General features: G+C 45.4%; 1 protein-coding gene across 1 annotated transcript in view; it reads left to right on the top strand.

Moving 5' to 3' along the window:
* Positions 1–23,668, top strand: part of ddo (D-aspartate oxidase) — a 249,199-nt gene extending 225,531 nt beyond the window's left edge. Inside the window, exon 5 of the mRNA XM_068027308.1 lies at positions 22,643–23,668. Within this exon, the coding sequence (XP_067883409.1) occupies positions 22,643–23,216 (574 nt within the window). The 3' untranslated portion in view covers positions 23,217–23,668. The remainder of the gene's footprint in view (positions 1–22,642) is intronic.
* Positions 23,669–24,820: the final 1,152 nt, after the last annotated feature.

Raw genomic sequence — 24,820 nt, 5'->3', positions numbered from 1 at the left:
GCATTTGTATAGGGAAGGGGGGAAAGGGTGAACACTGCAGTATTTGTATAGAGAAGGGGGGAAGAGGTGAACTATGCAGCATTTGTGTAGGGAAGGGGGGAAAGGGTGAACTCTGCAGTATTTGTTTAAGGAAGGGGGGAAGGGTGAACTCTGCAGTATTTGTATAGGGAAGGGGGGAAGGGGTGAACTTTGCAGCATTTGTATCGGGAAGGGGGGAAAGGGTGAACTCTGTAGTATTTACACAGAGAAGAGGGAAGGGGTGAACTCTGCAGTATTTGTATAGGGAAGGGGGGAAGGGGTGAACTTTGCAGCATTTGTATCGGGAAGGGGGGAAAGGGTGAACTCTGTAGTATTTACACAGAGAAGAGGGAAGGGGTGAACTCTGCAGTATTTGTATAGGGAAGGGGGGAAAGGGTGAACTCTGCAGTATTTGTATAGGGAAGGGGGGAAAGGGTGAACTCTGTAGTATTTATACAGAGAAGAGGGAAGGGGTGAACTCTGCAGTATTTGTATAGCGAAGAGGGAAGGGGTGAACTCTGCAGTATTTGTATCGGGAAGGGGGGAAAGGGTGAACTCTGCAGTATTTGTATCGAGAAGAGTGAAGGGGTGAACTCTGCAGTATTTGTATAGGGAAGGGGCGAAAGGGTGAACTCTGTAGTATTTATACAGAGAAGAGGGAAGGGGTGAACTCGGCAGTATTTGTATCGGGAAGGCGGGAAAGGGTGAACTCTGCAGTATTTGTATAGAGAAGAGGGAAGGGGTGAACTCTGCAGTATTTGTATAGGGAAGAGGGAAGGGGTGAACTCTGCAGTATTTGTATAGGGAAGGGGCGAAAGGGTGAACTCTGTAGTATTTGTATAGAGAAGGGGGGAAAGGGTGAACTCTGCAGTATTTGCATAGAGAAGGGGGGAAAGGGTGAACTCTGCAGTATTTGTGTCGGGAAGGGGGGAACTCTGCAGTATTTGTATAGGGAAGGGGGGAAAGGGTGAACTCTGCAGTATTTGTCTCCGGAAGGGGGGAAGGGGTGAACTCTGCAGCATTTGTATCGGGAAGGGGGGAAAGGGTGAACTCTGCAGTATTTGTTTAGGGAAGGGGGGAAAGGGTGAACTCTGCAGTATTTGTATAGGGAAGGGGGGAAGGGGTGAACTTTGCAGCATTTGTATAGGGAAGGGGGGAAAGGGTGAACTCTGCAGTATTTGTATAGGGAAGAGGGGAAAGGGTGAACTCTGCAGTATTTGTGCAGGGAAGGGGGGAAGGGGTGAACTCTGCAGCATTTGTATAGGGAAGGGGGGAAGGGGTGAACTCTGCAGCATTTGTATAGGGAAGGGGGGAAAGGGGTGAACTCTGCAGCATTTGTATAGGGAAGGGGGGAAAGGGTGAACTCTGCAGTATTTGTATAGGGAAGGGGGGAAGGGGTGAACTTTGCAGCATTTGTATAGAGAAGGGGGGAAAGGGTGAACACTGCAGTATTTGTAGAGAGAAGGGGGGAAAGGGTGAACTTTGCAGCATTTGTGTAGAGAAGGGCGGAAAGGGTGAACACTGCAGTATTTGTATAGAGAAGGGGGGAAAGGGTGAACTCTGCAGTATTTGTATAGAGAAGGGGGGAAAGGGTGAACTCTGCAGTATTTGTATAGGGAAGGGGGGAAGAGGTGAACTTTGCAGCATTTGAAGAGAGAAGGGGGGAAAGGGTGAACTCTGCAGTATTTGTATAGGCAAGGGGGGAAAGGGTGAACTCTGCAGTATTTGTATGGAGAAGGGGGGAAAGGGTGAACTCTGCAGTATTTGTATAGGGAAGGGGGGAAGGGGTGAACTTTGCAGCATTTGTATAGAGAAGGGGGGAAAGGGTGAACTCTGCAGTATTTGTATAGAGAAGGGGGGAAAGGGTGAACTCTGCAGTATTTGTATAGAGAAGGGGGGAAAGGGTGAACTCTGCAGTATTTGTATAGGGAAGGGGCGAAAGGGTGAACTCTGTAGTATTTGTATAGAGAAGAGGGAAGGGGTGAACTCTGCAGTATTCGTATCGGGATGGGGGGAAAGGGTGAACTCTGCAGTATTTGTATAGAGAAGAGGGAAGGCGTGAACTCTGCAGTATTTGTATAGGGAAGGGGGGAAAGGGTGAACTCTGCAGTATTTGTATAGAGAAGAGGGAAGGGGTGAACTCTGCAGTATTTGTATCGGGAAGGGCGGAAAGGGTGAACTCTGCAGGTTTTGTCTGGAGAAGAGGGAAGGGGTGAACTCTGCAGTATTTGTATAGGGAAGGGGCGAAAGGGTGAACTCTGCAGTATTTGTATCGGGAAGGGGGGAAAGGGTGAACTCTGCAGTATTTGTTTAGGGAAGGGGGGAAAGGGTGAACTCTGCAGTATTTGTATAGGGAAGGGGGGAAGGGGTGAACTTTGCAGCATTTGTATAGGGAAGGGGGGAAAGGGTGAACTCTGCAGTATTTGTATAGGGAAGGGGGGAAAGGGTGAACTCTGCAGTATTTGTGCAGGGAAGAGGGGAAGGGGTGAACTCTGCAGCATTTGTCTAGGGAAGGGGGGAAGGGGTGAACTCTGCAGCATTTGTATAGGGAAGGGGGGAAAGGGGTGAACTCTGCAGCATTTGTATAGGGAAGGGGGGAAAGGGTGAACTCTGCAGTATTTGTATAGAGAAGGGGGGAAGGGGTGAACTCTGCAGTATTTGTATAGAGAATTGGGGAAAGGGTGAACACTGCAGTATTTGTATAGAGAAGGGGGGAAAGGGTGAACACTGCAGTATTTGTATAGAGAAGGGGGGAAAGGGTGAACTTTGCAGCATTTGTATAGAGAAGGGCAGAAAGGGTGAACACTGCAGTATTTGTATAGAGAAGGGGGGAAAGGGTGAACTCTGCAGTATTTGTATAGAGAAGGGGGGAAAGGGTGAACTCTGCAGTATTTGTATAGGGAAGGGGGGAAGAGGTGAACTTTGCAGCATTTGTACAGAGAAGGGGGGAAAGGGTGAACTCTGCAGTATTTGTATGGAGAAGGGGGGAAAGGGTGAACTCTGCAGTATTTGTATAGGGAAGGGGGGAAGGGGTGAACTTTGCAGCATTTGTATAGAGAAGGGGGGAAAGCGTGAACTCTGCAGTATTTGTATAGGCAAGTGGGGAAAGGGTGAACTCTGCAGTATTTGTATAGAGAAGGGGGGAAAGGGTGAACTCTGCAGTATTTGTATAGAGAAGGGGGAAAGGGTGAACTCTGCAGTATTTGTATAGGGAAGGGGGGAAGGGGTGAACTTTGCAGCATTTGTTTAGAGAAGGGGGGAAAGGGTGAACTCTGCAGTATTTGTATAGAGAAGGGGGGAAAGGGTGAACTCTGCAGTATTTGTACAGGGAAGGGGGGAAGGGGGGAACTTTGCAGCATTTGTATAGAGAAGGGGGGAAAGGGTGAACACTGCAGTATTTGTATAGAGAAGGGGGGAAAGGGTGAACACTGCAGTATTTGTATAGAGAAGGGGGGAAAGGGTGAACTTTGCAGCATTTGTATAGAGAAGGGCGGAAAGGGTGAACACTGCAGAATTTGTATAGGGAAGGGGGGAAAGGGTGAACTCTGTAGTATTTATACAGAGAAGAGGGAAGGGGTGAACTCTGCAGTATTTGTATAGGGAAGGGGGGAAAGGGTGAACTCTGCAGTATTTGTACAGAGAAGAGGGAAGGGGTGAACTCTGCAGTATTTGTATCGGGAAGGGGGGAAAGGGTGAACTCTGCAGTATTTGTATAGGGAAGGGGGGAAAGGGTGAACTCTGTAGTATTTATACAGAGAAGAGGGAAGGGGTGAACTCTGCAGTATTTGTTTAGGGAAGGGGGGAAAGGGTGAACTCTGTCGTATTTGTATAGAGAAGAGGGAAGGGGTGAACTCTGCAGTATTTGTATAGGGAAGGGGGGAAAGGGTGAACTCTGCAGTATTTGTATAGGGAAGGGGGGAAGGGGTGAACTCTGCAGTATATGTATAGGGAAGGGGGGAAAGGGTGAACTCTGCAGTATTTGTATAGAGAAGGGGGGAAAGGGTGAACTCTGCAGTATATGTATAGGGAAGGGGGGAAAGGGTGAACTCTGCAGTATTTGTATAGGGAAGGGGGGAAAGGGTGAACTCTGCAGTATTTGTATAGGGAAGGGGGGAAGGGGTGAACTCTGCAGTATATGTATAGGGAAGGGGGGAAAGGGTGAACTCTGCAGTATTTGTATAGAGAAGGGGGAAAGGGTGAACTCTGCAGTATTTGTATAGAGAAGGGGGAAAGGGTGAACTCTGCAGTATTTGTATAGAGAAGGGGGAAAGGGTGAACTCTGCAGTAATTGTATAGAGAAGGGGGGAAAGGGTGAACACTGCAGTATTTGTATAGAGAAGGGGGAAAGGGTGAACTCTGCAGTATTTGTATAGAGAAGGGGGGAAAGGGTGAACACTGCAGTATTTGTATAGAGAAGGGGGGAAAGGGTGAACACTGCAGTATCTGTATAGGGAAGGGGGGGGGAAAGGGTGAACTCTGCAGTATTTGTATAGAGAAGGGGGGAAAGGGTGAACACTGCAGTATTTGTATAGGGAAGGGGGGAAAGGGTGAACTCTGTAGTATTTGTATAGAGAAGGGGGGTAAGGGTGAACACTGCAGTATTTGTATAGAGAAGGGGGGAAAGGGTGAACACTGCAGTATTTGTATAGGGAAGGGGGGAAAGGGTGAACACTGCAGTATTTGTATAGAGAAGGGGGGAAAGGGTGAACACTGCAGCATTTGTATAGGGAAGTGGGGAAAGGGTGAACTTTGCAGCATTTGTATAGAGAAGGGGGGAAAGGGTGAACACTGCAGTATTTGTATGGAGAAGGGGGGAAAGGGTGAACACTGCAGTATTTGTATGGAGAAGGGGGGAAAGGGTGAACACTGCTGTATTTGTATAGGGAAGGGGGGAAAGGGTGAACTCTGCATTATTTGTATAGAGAAGGGGGGGAAAGGGTGAACACTGCAGTATTTGTATGGAGAAGGGGGAAAAGGGTGAACACTGCAGTATTTGTATAGGGAAGGGGGGAAAGGGTGAACTCTGCAGTATTTGTTTGGAGAAGGGGGGAAAGGGTGAACACTGCAGTATTTGTATAGGGAAGGGGGAAAGGGTGAACTCTGCAGTATTTGTATAGAGAAGGGGGGGAAAGGGTGAACACTGCAGCATTTGTATAGAGAAGGGGCGAAAGGGTGAACTCTGCAGTATTTGTATAGGGAAGGGGGGGAAAGGGTGAACACTGCAGTATTTGTATGGAGAAGGGGGGAAAGGGTGAACACTGCAGTATTTGTATAGGGAAGGGGGGAAAGGGTGAACTCTGCAGTATTTGTATAGAGAAGGGGGGGAAAGGGTGAACACTGCAGTATTTGTATGGAGTAGGGGGGAAAGGGTGAACACTGCAGTATTTGTATAGGGAAGGGGGGAAAGGTTGAACTCTGCAGTATTTGTATGGAGAAGGGGGGAAAGGGTGAACACTGCAGTATATGTATAGGGAAGGGGGAAAGGGTGAACTCTGCAGTATTTGTATAGAGAAGGGGGGGAAAGGGTGAACACTGCAGCATTTGTATAGAGAAGGGGCGAAAGGGTGAACTCTGCAGTATTTGTATAGGGAAGGGGGGGAAAGGGTGAACACTGCAGTATTTGTATAGGGAAGGGGGGGAAAGGGTGAACTCTGCAGTATTTGTATAGAGAAGGGGGGAAGGGGTGAACTCTGCAGTATTTGTATAAGGAAGGGGGGAAGAGGTGAAGTCTGTAGTATTTGTATAGGGAAGGGGGGAAAGGGTGAACTCTGCAGAATTTGTATAGGGAAGGGGGGAAAGGGTGAACTCTGTAGTATTTATACAGAGAAGAGGGAAGGGGTGAACTCTGCAGTATTTGTTTAGGGAAGGGGGGAAAGGGTGAACTCTGTCGTATTTGTATAGAGAAGAGGGAAGGGGTGAACTCTGCAGTATTTGTATAGGGAAGGGGGGAAAGGGTGAACTCTGCAGTATTTGTATAGGGAAGGGGGGAAGGGGTGAACTCTGCAGTATATGTATAGGGAAGGGGGGAAAGGGTGAACTCTGCAGTATTTGTATAGAGAAGGGGGGAAAGGGTGAACTCTGCAGTATTTGTATAGAGAAGGGGGAAAGGGTGAACTCTGCAGTATTTGTATAGAGAAGGGGGAAAGGGTGAACTCTGCAGTATTTGTATAGAGAAGGGGGAAAGGGTGAACTCTGCAGTAATTGTATAGAGAAGGGGGGAAAGGGTGAACACTGCAGTATTTGTATAGAGAAGGGGGAAAGGGTGAACTCTGCAGTATTTGTATAGAGAAGGGGGGAAAGGGTGAACACTGCAGTATTTGTATAGAGAAGGGGGGAAAGGGTGAACACTGCAGTATCTGTATAGGGAAGGGGGGGGGAAAGGGTCAACTCTGCAGTATTTGTATAGAGAAGGGGGGAAAGGGTGAACACTGCAGTATTTGTATAGGGAAGGGGGGAAAGGGTGAACTCTGTAGTATTTGTATAGAGAAGGGGGGTAAGGGTGAACACTGCAGTATTTGTATAGAGAAGGGGGGAAAGGGTGAACACTGCAGTATTTGTATAGGGAAGGGGGGAAAGGGTGAACACTGCAGTATTTGTATAGAGAAGGGGGGAAAGGGTGAACACTGCAGCATTTGTATAGGGAAGTGGGGAAAGGATGAACTTTGCAGTATTTGTATAGGGAAGGGGGAAAGGGTGAACTCTGCAGCATTTGTATAGAGAAGGGGGGAAAGGGTGAACACTGCAGTATTTGTATGGAGAAGGGGGGAAAGGGTGAACACTGCAGTATTTGTATGGAGAAGGGGGGAAAGGGTGAACACTGCTGTATTTGTATAGGGAAGGGGGGAAAGGGTGAACTCTGCATTATTTGTATAGAGAAGGGGGGGAAAGGGTGAACACTGCAGTATTTGTATGGAGAAGGGGGAAAAGGGTGAACACTGCAGTATTTGTATAGGGAAGGGGGGAAAGGGTGAACTCTGCAGTATTTGTTTGGAGAAGGGGGGAAAGGGTGAACACTGCAGTATTTGTATAGGGAAGGGGGAAAGGGTGAACTCTGCAGTATTTGTATAGAGAAGGGGGGAAAGGGTGAACACTGCAGCATTTGTATAGAGAAGGGGCGAAAGGGTGAACTCTGCAGTATTTGTATAGGGAAGGGGGGGAAAGGGTGAACACTGCAGTATTTGTATGGAGAAGTGGGGAAAGGGTGAACACTGCAGTATTTGTATGGAGAAGGGGGGAAAGGGTGAACACTGCTGTATTTGTATAGGGAAGGGGGGAAAGGGTGAACTCTGCATTATTTGTATAGAGAAGGGGGGGAAAGGGTGAACACTGCAGTATTTGTATGGAGAAGGGGGAAAAGGGTGAACACTGCAGTATTTGTATAGGGAAGGGGGGAAAGGGTGAACTCTGCAGTATTTGTTTGGAGAAGGGGGGAAAGGGTGAACACTGCAGTATTTGTATAGGGAAGGGGGAAAGGGTGAACTCTGCAGTATTTGTATAGAGAAGGGGGGGAAAGGGTGAACACTGCAGCATTTGTATAGAGAAGGGGCGAAAGGGTGAACTCTGCAGTATTTGTATAGGGAAGGGGGGGAAAGGGTGAACACTGCAGTATTTGTATGGAGAAGGGGGGAAAGGGTGAACACTGCAGTATTTGTATAGGGAAGGGGGGAAAGGGTGAACTCTGCAGTATTTGTATAGAGAAGGGGGGGAAAGGGTGAACACTGCAGTATTTGTATGGAGTAGGGGGGAAAGGGTGAACACTGCAGTATTTGTATAGGGAAGGGGGGAAAGGTTGAACTCTGCAGTATTTGTATGGAGAAGGGGGGAAAGGGTGAACACTGCAGTATTTGTATAGGGAAGGGGGAAAGGGTGAACTCTGCAGTATTTGTATAGAGAAGGGGGGGAAAGGGTGAACACTGCAGCATTTGTATAGAGAAGGGGCGAAAGGGTGAACTCTGCAGTATTTGTATAGGGAAGGGGGGGAAAGGGTGAACACTGCAGTATTTGTATAGGGAAGGGGGGGAAAGGGTGAACTCTGCAGTATTTGTATAGAGAAGGGGGGAAGGGGTGAACTTTGCATTTTGTTGAACTGTCTGCAGGGCTGGCAGCCTTTTAAAGATGGCGCCAGTACATGATTCCGCATCAGGTGACAGCGTGAACGGTGTCGCCAATGCCGCCCCCACCATGTGATTGAGGGGGATGCATCCGCCGTGAATATGCTAAGTGGCTGCCCGCAATAGAATCACGTTGGTGCGACTGCCATTTTCCGCACCTGCTGCCGAACAAAGTCCAGCCCATTAACTGCATCTGCTCTACTTTGTCAATAATCTTCTGCAGGATTGAAGGATATATTGTCCCTCTGTGAGGCAGCTATCCCGTAGATATTTACAATGTTTTGAGTTGGTCTGTAAATAAGTGCTTTATTGACTGGTTTCATGAGGATACATAAAAGGAAAGAACTGCAACTGCTGGAATATAAACTAAAAGGAGGGAATGCTGAAAGCACATGACAGTCAATCAACAGCTGTAAAGAACTAAGGAAGATAATGATATGTCAGCTATACCCCTCATCAGAACTAAGCACTAACAGATAAACAGTCTTTGAGTTTCAGTTCTGAAGAATTAATTGAATTCGTGACAGCCATTTTCTGATCTAGACCTTGATCCAGTTTCTACTTTCATCCTTCTAATCTGCCTTTGTATTTTCCTTCTTTTTAATCCAGTGAGTTTTATTCTCTATGTAATGCAACAATTAACTGATTCGAAACTGCAGAGTTTAACAGCAAACAAGAGGAGGGAGGTTAAAAAAATTTCTGACAAATCGTAGATCACGTACACCAGCTAGTTGACCCATGTTTTAAATGCTTTGGGTTTCCTACAATGCTAAAGACACCATATAAATGCAAGTTGTTGTTGTCCTGGAAAGAGGCGGAAGATCCAGGTGGGTTTTTTAACGAGAATGGCCATTGACTCCTTATGAGGTTCACTTTTACAAATGGTTATATAGTCAAAAGCTACTGATTCTGTGGATAAATGCAAGGTTTTGTATTACTAAAAGTGTTTCTGAAGCGGTGTGTGTCACTTATAATATTTGTATTCAAAGAGGTATAAGAGGTAAAAGTCTGTAATCAAGTGAAATCTGCTAGATTGTAAAACCTCAGCAACTCTGGCACAGTTCTACCAATTGCCATAACCCTTACCTCAGTTTCACCAACAGACTGCTAAATTGTTGCCGAACCCTCTGAACCCTCCACTACCACCCGGCCCCTGAACAGCAAGTGCTGACCTCTAGCCTGTTATAGCTTCCCTATGATCCTCCTGCCTATCCTACATTTTAAACATCAGGAAGACCAAAGCCATTGCCATCATCAGTCCCTGACAAACACCATACTCATACAGGCAGGTGGTAAGGGATGTGGATAGTTCCCACTGTTCACCTCCCAACGGACTGCAATCATATTTTGTTTAAAATGATGAGTTAGCCCCTGAGTGTTTTTGGTGTCAACTAAACAGGCAAATGACCAGTTTTCTTGTAGGTTTAAAACAGAAGATTAACTATTTATTAAACAATATTCATTCCCCGAAATATTTGGAACACCAGTCATGCACGCATTCACACTCAAATGCACTGTCAAGAGAAGAGAAGAGAAGATAGATAAGAAGGTAAAGGGTAAGAGTTCAAGGTGTGGTGGGTGCTTGTGGTTTACGGTAAACCTGTTGAATTTTCTAAGTAGGACAGTCTCTTTTTTAAAGGTGCAGGCCTGGGTGTTTGTAGTCTTGAACTTGCTGAGGTGTTGTAGATTTCTGATGGTTAAGATTACACACTGGTGGTGGCAATCACTGTCAGTTCTCTGCATTAAGTTGAAGTGTAGAATTAGCAGAAGGGCTTCTTAGTCATAGAGAGATACAGCACTGAAACAGGCCCTTTGGCCACTGAGTTTGTGCCAACCAACAACCACCTATTTATACTAATCCTACATTAATCCCATATTCCCTACTACATCCCCACCTTCCCTCAATTCTCCTACCACCTACCTACACTAGGGGCAATTTACCATGGCCGATTTACCTATCAACCTGCAAATCTTTGGCTGTGGGAGGAAACCAGAGCACCCAACGGAAACCCACGCGGTCACAGGAAGAACTTGCAAACTCTGCACAGGCAATACCCAGAACTGAACCCGGGTCGCTGGAGCTGTGAGGCTGCTGTGCTAACCACTGCACCACTGTGCTGTCCCTTCTTCTTGTTTAGGCTGGATCTTTCCATAACCCCTGGCTGGACTTTTTCTTTATTCTTTCATGGGATATGGGCGTCACTGGCCAGGCCAATATTTATTGCCCAGAGGGTTGCCTTTTAAGGTCAAAATTCATCATATTAGCATCTCTGTTATTTCACACATAGCCTTCTCCCCTGGTGTGATCACACAATGGACCAGGATGTGGAATCCATGGTTACCAACTGATGTCTGGATGGGTACCATTCTGTTATGATGTGACTACTGCACACCTTTTGTGTCTCAGAAGAAACCCATTCAATTCCGGAATGTCTCTTGATGGTTTCAAGATAGGTGTAGTTACCACCTCTTAGTCTGGAGTGTATCCTTTTGTCCTTTCGAGACAGTGAGGCAGTGTTTGAATACACAGACCAGGTCATCTGACCTTCGGTGGCCATTTTTGCAGCACATTTTCTACTTTTTTTTAAAAGGAAAAGTCAATTTCAAACAGTCCACATTGAATAAAGTTTGTATCTTAAAAGTAGGAGTATATATCGTTACAAGAGGAAAGACAGCCCAGGAACTCGGGTATGTTTTAGGTTGTTGCCGGGGACAAGCAGCCAGGCCCCAGCGAGGCAAGGGGTGTCAGTTGGGTGGGGGAGGGGGGGAGTATTGTGTGTAGGGGGTAGTTGGAGCTTCAGGGGTGACCCTCCATGGGGCACAGGGTGCCTGATCAGGAGGGTCCCCAACCTCCAGCCCCCTTATCAACTAAATTCCTCCTCCCGTGCCACACTCTCAGCCTGAGCCAGACTGATTGCAACTTTGCTGAGCTTCCTCTTCATTACAAAGACCACCTAATACTACCCCTGTAACATCAGGCACCTCTGCCCCAAACGCACCCAAACTGCTGCTCATTCATGCATTTGCCATCTCCTGATGTAGTTACTCCATGCTCTCCTGGCTGGCCTCTCATTCTTCACCCTCCATAAACTTCAGCTGCCTGTCTGTATCCTATCCTGTACCAGGTTCCTTCATCCATCACCCTTGTTCTTGCTGAGCTACATTGGTTTCCAGTCCCTAATGTCTCAAATTTAAAATTCTCACATTTAGATTTACGTCCTCCATGACCTCACCCATTCCTATCTCTGTAACTTACTCCAGTGCTGCAACCTCCCTGCCGAACTGTCCTTTCCTCTGACTTCAGCCTGTTGTGAAGCCCCCTTTCACTTCGCCTTACTGTTGGCAGAAACACTTTCAACTACCTAGACCCCACACTCTGGAATTTCTTCGTTAAAACCCTCTGCCTCACTATTTCCATCTCAACTTTTTTAACCCCCTTTTAATGACCCTCCATGACCCTTCTTTGCCTCATTTTATTTATTACACCTCTGTGAAATGCCTTGTGATGCATTTTTCTTACATTCGAGGGACTATATCAAAGCAAAAGTTGTTGCTATTTTAAACAAGAATAAAGATTTTAAAAAAAAACCTGAGTGCATAGAAAAAGGAACATATGTAACCATCACATCCACTGACCATAGTTCTTGCAGAAAATTGGATTTTGTGCAATGTTATTTCCAAAACACTGGCAAAGATCACAGAAAATCATCCAGTAAAATGCAACTTCACTCATTCAGTTTTTGCCTGACAAAAACACATTGTGTGTTGCATGGGGTAGAGAATATAGAGAGAGAGATACAGCATTGAAACAGGCCCTTCAGCCCACCAAGTCTGTACCAACCATCAACCACCCATTTATACTAATCCTACATTAATCCCATATTCCCTACCATTCTCCTAGGGGCAATTTACAATGGCCAATTTACCTATCAACCTGCAAGTCTTTGGTGGTGGGAGGAAACCAGAGCACCCGGTTGAAACCCACATGGTCACAGGGAGAACTTGCAAACTCCACACAGGCAGTACCCAGAACTCAACCCGGGTCGCTGGAGCTGTGAGGCTGCGGTGCTAACCACTGTGCCGCCCAAATATCCATATTGTGAGTAAACCATGTGTCCTCTAATTCTCTGAGCACTGCTCTGGAAATCTATGAATTACATAGAATTTACAGCGCAGAAACAGGCCATTTGGTGTTTATGCTCCACATGAACCCCCTCCAACCCATCTTCATCTAATCCTGTCAGCATGGCCTTCTATTCCTTTCTCCTTAATGTGCTTATCTAACTTTCCCCTAAATGCATTTATGCTATTTACCTCAGCTACTCTCTGTGGTTGCAACTTCCATATTATAACCTCTCCGTATAAAGAGGTTTCTCCTGAATTTCTTACTGGAATTATTAATGACCATCTAATATTTATGACCCCCAGTTTTGGACATCCCCAAAAAGCTGTGATTAACAAGACAGGGGCTGAAATAACCCAGTCCTTCCAGTGCACTCCCACAGTAACTTGAGCAGGAGTGTGCCAAAACAGCTGGAAGGTAGGCCAGGGCTCAGCCAAGCAACAAAGTTCTCCTTGAGCCTGCTGATGCAGAGCCTCCGGCCTATGACACAGGATTGGGGAAGGCTGGGGTTTTTGATTAATAAAACACAGCAAATCTTTTTTAAGCCCGGTTTTAATCAATAACTGAAAACACTTTTGCAAAAATATTGCATTGCCTCTGAGAGAACCAATTGCGGACAATTACAGGATTCAACAAAGATAGGCTCACCATAAACACTAGAATCTTTGGGCTGCATTTTCACTCTGGGGTCAAGAAGCTGACATGGGGACCAGTTCCGGGTCCTGACCCCTGACCCCACATGACATGTTCCAGACACGTCCACCGATATTTAAAAGGTTTAGCCAACTAAAAACCAGGGAGCCGGCTCGCTGTCTAATCAGCCAGTGGAAGGCCCTCCAATACTCACAGACTGGTAGCCCCATGGGCTGAGGTGGGAGCTGGTGATGACTCCACCCCCTCCTTTCACGTGGGGCGGCAGCAGCGAGATATGGTCTGCCCATCCCAGGCCAATCAAGGTCCTTAAGTGGTCAATTGACTGCCCTACCTAAGGGCCTCCTCCCGCTGCTGTAGGTATTTTACCTCGGTGGCCGGACACCAAAGGCCCCAAGATCCCGGCCTGGTAAAACCAGGCAGCCTTCTTGTGGGCTGGGGGTTGGGGGCCCTCCTGATCGGGCACCCTGTGCCCCATGGAGGGCCACCCCTGAAGCTCCAACTACTCCCCCCGCTAACTGACACCCCTTGCCTCGCTGATTGTCCCTGGCAACGCCCTAAAAATGTACCTGAGTTCCTGGGCTGTCTTTCCTCTTGCCTCTGATGGCTGGGTGTAGTCCCAGCAGTGGCCACCACTCCTGGTGGCGTTGCTGGGACTAAGAGCTGCCGGCCCGCTGATTGGCCAGCAGCTCCATTAGGCGGGACTTCCTGCCTCAAGGGGTGGAAGTCCCGCCCAAGGCCAAATGAGGGCATGGGGAGCGAAAAATCTCGCCCTGGCTCCACAGGCCTGGTGGAGGCGGGTCTGCCAACGACTTTTCAGCCAGTGGGCTGGGCCTTCGGCTCAACGTAAAATTCTGGCCAACGTTTCAGGTCTGTGACCTTTCATCAGAACTCAGATGACAGGTCACAGACCTGAAATGTTAACTCCGCTTCTCTCTCTACAGATGCTGCCAGACCTGCTGAGTATTTCCAGCACTTCCTGTTTTTATTTCAGATTTCCAGCATCTGCAGTATTTTGCTTTTGTTTTAGAAACCAACTGGGTGACAACATTCGTAATTTGCTTCCATCATAATTGTGCATGTACAAACTACCACTGTACAGCATTTGATTTTATACTAATCAAGTTTCACTGTGGAGAATTCTGTACTTGTTTAATGAAGGGCTGCTATCTCTTAACACTGTAGTTCTATTGCTGGACCAACAAACACAGCCACACCAAAGAACATGACACACAGTGGCTTTGTGGCACCATTTCTATTTGGCAGAGAGTTTGTACTCAGTAAAGTGTTCATTGACTCCTGCCTCAGATCTCTTACTCTTAGCACAATACAGCATAGTTATAATAAAATGCCTTTTAACAAAGTTTCCGGCCCAACAGCAACCTGTTTCCTTTATCTTGTGCGAGAAGTAACCCATCTGTTTTGACAGGTCCACTGACATCGATGTTAAATTTGGCTGGTGGCTGAAGGAGACCATGTAAATTCCCCCTCCACTCCAAATGACTGCGGAGGTCTCAAGAAGTGGACGGGAGCTGATGGTCACAGAATCAGAGCTCTAGGATATTGCCTGACCCAGAGTATCCACACCATCTCAACAGGGCTATACCTCTCCTCACCACTGTTGCTTTTCCCATTCAGAGAGAACTTGATCACAGTATAGGGGCGAAGAAACCATGAAGGGACATTGAAGGGAAGAACAAGGGTAGGAATTAGAGGATTGACGGATTATTTAGCAGAGGACAATAAAATTTATCTGATTTTGATTGTCGTGTGAACACTCCAAGACTTCCCTTTCTACATAATGTGAATGATGGAAATGTACGTTTTTGTGTTTATTTGTGCGATGATTTTCTCTACCAGCCTGTTTTGAATTATCCTGTTATTACCACAAATGAAAGAAATGCTAGTTAAAACTGCCTCCTTGCTCTTTCAATTTGGTTCATCACATTCAGATTAGATATAAATATTTGAATGATGGGACGTTTCTGTGTTCCTGTGTTTTCACACATGTGCACGTGTACAATCAGGATTTGGTGGATGAAGCATCACTTTGTATGGTACTGGGCCATACATACCAGGAAGTTCCCAGTTCAGTGTTGAGTTAACTGATTTCAGAAAGGGCATCACTAGGGGTCCTACAATTGGGCATAGACTGCCTGAGCTATTATGGGTACAGTAGCATAGTGGTAATGTTACTGGAATAGATCATAAGATCATAAGAACTAGGAGCAGGAGTAGGCCGTCCGGCCCCTCGAGCCTGCTCCGCCATTCAATAAGATCATGGCTGATCTTTTTGTGGACTCAGATCCACTTACCCGCGCTCTCACCGTATCCCTTAATTCCTTTATTGTTCAAAAAGATATCTACCTTAGCTTTAAAAACATTTACTGAAGAAGCGTCAACTACTTCACTGGGCAAGGAATTCCATAGATTAACAACCCTCTGGGTGAAGAAGTTCCTTCTTAATTCAGTCCTAAATCTGCTCCCTCTAATCTTGAGGCTATGCCCTCTTGTCCCAGCTTCACCTGCCAGTGGAAACATCCTCTCTACTTGTATCTTATCTATTCCCTTCATGATTTTATATGTTTCTATAAGATCCCCCCTCATTCTTCTGAATTCCAATGAATATAATCCCAATCTACTCAGTCTCTCCTCATAAGCCAACCCCCTCAACTCCGGAATCAACCTAGTGAACCTCCTCTGCACCCTCTCCAGTGCCAGTACATCCTTTCTCAAGTAAGGAGACCAAAACTGCACACAGTACTCCAGGTGCGACCTCACCAGTACCTTATACAGCTGCAACATAACCTCTCTGCTTTTAAACTCAATCCCTTTAGCAATGAAGGACAAAATTCCATTTGCCTTCATAATTACTTGCTGTACCTGCAGACCAACCTTCTGCGATTCATGCACAAGGACACCCAGGTCCCTCTGCATAGCAGCATGCTGCAACTTTTTACCATTCAATAATAACCCAGAGGCCTGGATTAATGCTTTAGAGACATGAGTGCAAATCCCACCACGTTCAAATCTCACTACTGCAGCTGGGGGAATTTAAATACAATTCATGAATTAAAATCTGGAATAAAATGCTAGTCTCATTAATACTGATCATGAAACTATTGGATTGTCATAAAAACCCATTTAGTTCACTAATATTATTCAGGGAGGAAATCTGCCATCCTGACCTGATCTGGCCTAAATGTGACTCCAGACCCACATCAATGTGTCTGAAATGGTGTAGTAAGCCACACACTTGCACTGTGGGTGTACTTACACCGCATGGACTGTAGTGCTCCGAGAAGGCAGCTCACCACCAGCTTCTCAAGGGCAAATAAGGAGGGACAATAAATGCTGGCTTAGCCAGCATGGCTCATATCTCAAGAACAAATTTTTTAAAATGAGCTAGAGCAGGGAGAAAATCAGCCAGGATCTCTGTTGCTGATCACTATTAAGTAACTCTGCTGAAACATGTGCATTGGGGTGAAGACAGGATCAGCCTAGGGCACGATGCATCACAAGTGAAAACAGCTTGTCAACATTGTCCAGATTATACATGCAGAATACACAATAAATGTAGGTTACTGAGAAGTATAAAGGAACAGAGAGACCTTGGCGTGCATGTCCATAAATCCTTGAAGGTCACAGGACAAGTAAATATTAAGAAGGCATATAGGATGCTTTCCTTTAATTGTTGAGGTCTAGCATATAAGAGCAGGGAGGTTATGTTAGAATTGTATAAAACACTAGTTAGATCGCAGATAGAGTACTGCTCATAGCTCTGCGTTACAGGATGGACGTGATTACACTAGAGAGGATACAGAGGAGATTTATGAGAATGTTGCCAGGAATAGAAAATTTTAAAGATGAGGGCAGATTGGATAGGCTGGAGTTGTTTTCTTTGGAACAGAGGAGGCTGTGGAGAGATTTGATTGAAGTGTATAAATGATAGATAGAATGGATAGGAAGGACCTATTACCGTTAGCAGAGAGGTCAATAACCAGGGGGGCACAATCGTGGAAGGATTAGAGGGGAGTTGAGGAGTAACTTTTCCCCCAGAGGGTGGTGAGGGTCTGGAACTCACTGCCTGAGGCAGAAAACCTCATCTCATTTAAAAAAACACATGAATATGCACTTGAGGTGTCATAAACTACAGGGCTACGGACCAAGAGCTGGAAAGTGGGATTAGGTTGGGTAGTTCTTTTTCAACCAGCACAGACATGTTGGGCTGAATGGCCCCCTTCTGTGCCATGAATTTCTATGATTCTATAAATTTCTATGTACATCAAAAGAAAAGATGATAACTCGACAACCAAATAAAAAAAATCATGTCAACAAGCATGCATGTCAGTGTGAGATACCTGTCCAGGTATTTCTGAACAGGCAGGGATTTCACCAGGTATGTTGGTGAACATTGAACGTCCCTATCCCATCACCACCTGCAGATGTTGCAGGTAAATCTAATGGAATAAATGTCTTAAAGGCAGTTAGGTTTTTTTTTAGTTTAGTTTAGAGATACAGCACTGAAACAGGCCCTTCAGCCCACCGAGTCTGTGCCGACCATCAACCACCCATTTATACTAATCCTACACTAATTCCATATTCCTACCACATCCCCACCTGTTCCTATATTCCCCTACCACCTACCTATACTAGGGGCAATTGCTAATGGCCAATTTACCTTTCAACCTGCAAGTCTTTGGCATGTGGGAGGAAACCGGAGCACCCGGAGGAAACCCACGCAGACACAGGGAGAACTTGCAAACTCCACACAGGCAGGACCCAGAATTGAACCCGGGTTGCTGGAGCTGTGAGGCTGCGGTGCTAACCACTGCGCCACTGTGCCGCCCCAATGGTTAACCAATGGTTTTTTAAAAAATGCATTTTTGAAACGGAATGTTGCAACCCACTCCAATATGGAACTATCCAACCTCCCGTGATGTTGGAGGCAGTAAGTCGGTGAATATTGTCACTCCATTACCTGTTTCTGATGGCTTCCTTTTACCTTTTCTCTTTTCTGCTGCTGTGTCTCTTTTTTCCTTCTGAACTCTTTCTCCTTTTCTCTGTCATTTTCAGCTTCTTTCTCTGTCTTTTTCGTCTTTACTGCAGAAGGATGTAAGTTCAAGTCCTACTCCACAGACTTGAGCACATAATCTAGAATGATATTTCAGTGTAGTGCTGAGGGAGTGCTGCACTGCCAGAGGTGTTGCCTTTCAGATGAGATGTTAGACTGAGTTCCCGTCTTCCCTTTGAGTTTGACATAAATGGTCCCATCGCATTATCTGAAGAAATGGAGAAGAGTTCTCCTGGTGTCTCTCAACTAATAATACAAAAGCAGATTATCCCATTGCTACTTGTGCTGTGTGCAAATTGGCTGCCACGTTTCCTACGTTACAATACTGACTACATTTCAGAAGTACATAATTGGCCGTGAAGCACTTTGGGGCAACCTAAGGCTGTGAAAGGTGCTATATAAATGAAAGTCCTTTCTTTCTGGCCTAACCATAGATTTGAGTGTTGTCAGATCTTTGCTATGACATCCATTTTCTTTAAACTGGGGTGCTAGTGTTATAGATGGGGAGGTGCGATGGTCTGATGCTTGGATTGGTCACTTGACCGGGTGGTCTGCACATTTGATGTCAACCTGCTTTTGTCTCTCTTCAAGTCTAGTGGGCGCCACAATATTTTACCACCATTTTCTGTTTTAACTTCATACCTGCTGTTATGGATGGGTGGGAAATGATAGGGATGGTTTCCCTTTTTTCATCTCTCAACTGACGGAAGACAGCATTTTTATTAGACATGTGTTTTAACACCTAAGCAGTTTAATGGTCTGATGGATTTTTAAAAAGAGTTCACTGTAAACCTGCTGTACTTCCTCGGAGGTGAAGATTTATAAACAGTACAGGCCTGTTTTCCTTTTTTCCTGGTGAGACAATGGGGTCTAGGTGTCACCCAGAGTTCAAGATGAGTGTCATTGATACCTCTTAGTCATTTTGATAAAGTGGCAGTTTTTCACACCCATTCATTTGAGTTTGAATTTGGAGACACCATGGGAGCAATTTTATTGTCTCCCCCATGACAGGTTTTGAGGCGGGGAGAGCATAAAATCGGGTGGGATGGTGGTGGGGGGAACCCCGCCTCTGCCAAAATTAAGTCCAGGGCGGGAAGGCCTGTGAATGGCCTTCCTGCCCTGCCACCAATTGACGCCTTTAACTGGGCAATTACAGCCCAATTAAGAGGCTCATTCCCACCGCCGCTGCAATTAGCTGTGCGGCGGACAACCCTGTCACCGCACAGGAGGCTTGGCACAAAATCCATGTGGACTGCCTCCCAGAACTGGGGTGGGGGGGGAGTTGTGGTGATGGGGGGGCGCGTGAGAGTCCCTCATTAAAAGGCACAGTGCCTGAATGAGGGACCCGGCATCGGGGAGGGAGGGGGCCTGCTGAGAGCTACCCCCTGCCATTGCTAATGAACCCCCTACACCCTCTTCCTCATGACTCCCACCCTGTGAGACCCCTCCTGTCCTAACCTACCTGTGGCGACGCTCCTGGGCCTCGGGTAGGTGCTCCACTGGCAGAAGCCATCGCCTCCATGGTGGCGCTGTTCAATGGAAGAGCTGCAGGCCTTTGATTGGCCAGCAGCTCTCCAAGGGCAGGACTTCTGTTGCCGGGATCCATGATCCCATGGAAGGCCTGGCTCTGTCCAGTTAAGTACCTGATTAACACTAGATTCGGTGTGCCTTCCACAGAAGAGGTGACGCAGGGTTCTTATTGCTTTTTCCAGACGTCAAGACCCCTGTCGCCAGCATAAAATCCCAGCCCATGTCTGCCAAGCCATTGTTAATCCAGCTTGTTGAGGAGAGGTAACCATTAACACAGAATGGGAATTTACATATTTAATGCCTTCCCCAAGGCTGGTCCAGACATGAAGGTTGTGTTACAGCCAAGTGTTAAGGGATATGGGTGGTCCTTACTATTCAACTCCCAACTGACCGCAGCGTGTTTTCGTTACTAGCTTTTTAACCCCTTTATATTTTATTTGTCAAATAAACAGACAGTGACAGGTTTTATTGTAGGTTTAAAACAGAAGATTAACTATTTACTGAGCAATATTCACTTCCAAAATGATCGCAACCACACCCACACATGCACTTGCGCACACACACACACACACACGCACAGAGGAAAAAGGATAAGTGGTTTGAAGTGAGGTAGGTTTTTGGGGTTCATGGTAAACCTGTTGAATCTTCTCGGAAGTCAATTTCTCTTTTAAAGTTGTAGGCCTGGGCTTGTAAATTTCTGTGGCAGTTGACTTTCAATTTAGAGACCGGGGAGTTACTTCCAGTTCTCTGCTGCACAAGTTGAAGTGTAGAATTCACAGCACGGCACCTCCTTTAGCTTTTGCTGGATTTCTCCCATCCCTCAGCTGGATAGGCTTTTGTGATGTTTGTCCTGATTCCCCCCCTCTCTCTCTCCAAAGAGATACTTTTTAAGGTCATAAATCTCTCACATCTTGCCTCAGTTGGGAGACACAGATCCGCCTCCCTCAACTGGCTCTTGATGGGTTCAAGATGGGTATAATTGATACCTCTTAGCTTTGGAATGTATCCTTTTGTACTTAGCAGATAGTAGGACAATTAGACCTTCGGCAGTCATTTTGCAGCTCATTGTCCACTTTTTAAAGGAAAAGTCAATTTTTATAACTCTTCAGTTTGCTTTCTGCATTTCAATCGCTGCATATCACGTGAGCTTGACAGTTGACTCAAAGTTCTTGCAGTTTCCATTTATATTGGCAGTATAGGATAAGATCACCTGACCTCTCAACTCCATCTTGTTTTTCAGGAAAGGAGTCAATTTTGGTTTTGTTTTATAAGTTCATAATTTCTCCAAGCCTGAGCGTGACACCTGGTTTGTTAGTTTTGTGTGTTTTTAATGTCTCCTACCTTTTTGTTTCTTCCTTGGGTTACCTTTCACTCCCTGAGCTATTCACATGTTCTTTGTTTCTTTAATATCTTTCATATTTCTTTCCCCTGTCTGATGCTCTCAGTCATCTATTGAATCCCGTGTTCTGTTTTAAATACTTTAACCTTACTAATACTTCCTCGCAGTGTTTATTGTTGGGTTTTCATCAGCTGCCGCTCTTCTTTGTTCTGAACAATGTCAGTTTATTTTTCAGTTTGAAAGAAGGGTAGAGCCAGGACATTGATTTTGTCTCTTCTCTCCTCAGATTCTTATTGATTTATTGTCAGTTTCCAGCTTTTTCCTTTTTTTAAGATTTCCAACTTTTACAACTTTTAATTATCACTTTTATTGTGAGTGTGTGTATTTATTTAGAGGTTCAAATTGCAAACACATTGTGACCTATTGTCATGTTATGGAATTGTCAGCTTTTTTTTCTCTTCACAGAAAGGATTTCAGATTGAGTTACGGTTAAATGATGTGTTGTAAAACAAAATGACTTTGCAGCAGTTTAAAAAGCCACAGGCTGACAGTAGCTGCATGATGTTTGATAATAGGCCAGGAACTGGATATATGTGCTAAACACAGACAAGCCAGTTTGTGGAATGTCACGGCTCACAATTTTATATCAAATTGAGTCAATAAGAGCCAGTTGTCTTGTTCCAGGCCTGTTATATCAGGAGAAAATAAAGGAATGATTTCTTTAAACTAGCAGAGTGATGAGCAGAGAAGTAGTTGGTTTTATTGACAGGTCTACTGGTGAATCACTGAATAGGGAAGGAATCAGAGAGCATACTCCTACTTATAGGAAACGCAGAGAGAGAAAGGACAAAGGGACACAGAAGCAGTCAGTCAACTGGGTAAGTGTTATAGGAAGATGAGCCTAGGAACGGGAATCTCAACCATCTCAAACCTGCAGCCGGCAGAATCAGACTAACCAAGAAAAGTTAAGCAAACCGTCGAATAGGGGTAGTGCAATGTCTCTATTATTTTTCTTCTATATGTGTTGAATCAGGGTGAGAATTGATTACAACTGTTACTCCATATATTTACTTGTTGTCTGTTAATTAAAGCTTCTTAATGATTCTTATCTGCCCTTGTCTCACAAAACTGTTTCAGTTTGCCTTTGGAAAGATGAAAGAAGCACACATGCAGGCATGTGCGATCTCCAGTTCAGATCACAAGTGGGTAGTACTGTTACACCTCCAGGGTACACAACTGTATAATTAGATATTCAGTAGCAAGGGCACAGCCTTGACAGTAAGACTGAGCATCGCTTAGAGGAGTGACCTCTGTACCCTTGAGAATATCTAAGGCAGCCTTGAAATTTCTGCCACTTGATTGCCTTGATGTGACTCACTTCTGATCCTTTTAAGTTCTGATGTACTTTAGCTCATTAGATATAATCTCTGACTGTGCTTGCCTACCATTATTTGTATTTCCTGGTCTCAGTTTCACGCAGTCATGATTGTTCATGATACAGCTGACATCAGAGCAACAAAGGCGGGGATGGATTGGGGGAGAGGTGTATCAGTTGCTGTAGGGGTCTACTGGGGAAAGAAAAAAGTGTCTGTTGGGAAAGGAGGTCATGCGGGAAGAGGCACAAATCCCTGTTAGTCAAGTGACGAGTAATGTGATCCCCAACAGGTCTTGTGGAGTGGGGACAAGAACCCAATACGTCCCTTTTTATCCAATAAACCTATTGATTAAGCATTACTAACTTCACAGTTTTCTTTGTAAACACAGCATATTGATGAAGTTTGAACTATTAATTGCAGGTTAAAGAATGCTGGTGGCCAATTCCAGGCTGGGAAGATCACGGATTTCTGGGAGCTTGATGGAAAGTATGACATTATTGTGAACTGTTCAGGTATTGGAGCCGGAGCCCTTACTGGAGATACAAAAATATATCCGATAAGGGGCCAAGTCCAGAAAGTTCATGCTCCTTGGCTGAAACACTTTGTCCGTTTGGGCGATGGCACCTCTTATATCTACCCAGGAATCTCTAGCGTTACTTTGGGCGGAACAAGGCAGGAAAATGATTGGCGGCTGTCAGTCGACCCACCCGACAGCAAGGCAATTTTTGAGGCCTGCTGTGCTTATGAACCAAGTCTCAAGCTGTCTCGTAGGCTTGTGGAGTTGGTCGGTCTGAGGCCAGCTCGTGCAGTTTTGAGGCTGGAAAAGGAGAAGCTGCAATGTGACGGGAACCAGATGTATCTGGTGCACAATTACGGCCACTCTGGGGCTGGAGTTTCCTTCCACTGGGGAACTGCGAAGGAAGCTGCACAACTGGTGAAGGAATGGGCAACAGAAATAAGATGTCAGCCCATCTACACCAAGTCCAAATTGTAAACAGAAAGTCAATAAATCATCTATCTGTTATGACAACTTTGGTGTCAAAGTAGACAACGTGTGGACAGGTAATTCTGTAAACACCTGTAGCGGCTTTTATTGGTAATTCGGCTAACAAATGGTAAATATAATGATGACAGAATATACAATTTGGAAATCAAATTCATTTGGAACAGTATTCTGAGGATGGCATTATGTAAGTTGCTACTGTAATTAGGTGCTTGTGGCTAATTTGGGTAATAAGGTGTAAATGTACAAATCAAATCCACGCATCAGCATCTTTAATTTACTCAGCGATGAATGTTTCGTACTCTGTGATCAGAAGTTACGTGTTTTTAATTTGTAGCTTCTGCCTTAAAGCATCATTATTTTAATCCCTTTGAATGGAGTGAGGAGGTGGAAATTTAGTAAAGGTGTTAAACATTTTCAATAAAATACTCAATTATTAACCAGTGAAGTGTAACTGGTGAATTAATTACAGGAGCTATCGTCTCCAGCTGCAAGCTTTGATCAGATCTCCCTCTCAGTGTTAGGTTTAGGTAAAGACCCTTCGGGTATATTGTATCAATATAAACCAGGGGGCTGGGAATACAATGTTGGATACAGGTTGGGTGTCTGACCCTGAAACCTGCTATCCATCCATTGACTATAGTTCAGTGTAGTGCACTGGGGAAGTGCCTGTGGCGGTGGGGTCTGCCTATGCAAGTGTATCCTTACATCCTAAAGGCCTTAAAGGAAAAATATTAATGTGGTCCAATGCCTGTACAATGCTGCTGGAACTCAGCACTCATATAATGCCCATTGGCCCATTCAGCCTTGTTGGTTTCTGTTCCTTAAAAAGGAGACTTTTTTGGTACTTGCATCAATCAACTGTATTTATGGTTATTATAGTGTTTGTTTCTAAGTGCTCTTGGATTTCAGTCTTGTATATGTTCACAGTTCATTGATGTACCCCATCTGCTGTCTGTGGCCTCCAGCCAAGGTAATTGCAATTGAGCTCTGTCTGTATATGGCATTCCGATGGGCACCCCTCCCCACATGCTGAATCTGGAGGCAGAAGGACTTTATTACAATTGTCCTCGGAGAGTTGTGAATCTTGGGAATTCTCTACTCTAGAGATTTGTGGATGCTCCATCGTTAAATATATTCAAGGCTGAGATAGACAGGTTTTTGATCTCTCAGTGAATCATGGGTTATGGGGAGTGCAGGGCAAAGTGGAGTTGAGGCTGAGGATCAGCCATAATGATATTGCATGGCAAAGCAGGCTCGAGGGGCTGAATGGTCTACTCCTGCTCCTATTTCTTACGTTTTTGTGTTTTTAAGAAGCGTGCAATACAGCCTGGCCAAGGCACCCAGAATTATTGTTCCCTGCAAAGGAGCCTCCGCACGGAACAGGTGGGAGAAGACAGGCAGCAACATGTGGCAAAAGACTGACCATGAGGCAGAAAAAAAATCTGCACAAAGAATCATTCATAAAGCAGCTGTGATAGATGACACATTTGGTTCAATGCCAGAGGCATCCAAGACACAACGTGTCTAGTACATTTGCCAAATAAGACAGTGCTTTCATTGCCCCCAGCCAAATATCAAAATGCATTATTATA

This window comes from Heterodontus francisci, chromosome 3 (genome assembly GCF_036365525.1).
Source record: "Heterodontus francisci isolate sHetFra1 chromosome 3, sHetFra1.hap1, whole genome shotgun sequence".
NCBI lineage: Eukaryota > Metazoa > Chordata > Chondrichthyes > Heterodontiformes > Heterodontidae > Heterodontus > Heterodontus francisci.
Note: the sequence above shows the minus strand (reverse complement) of the source record. Positions and strands in the feature narration are given on the sequence as shown.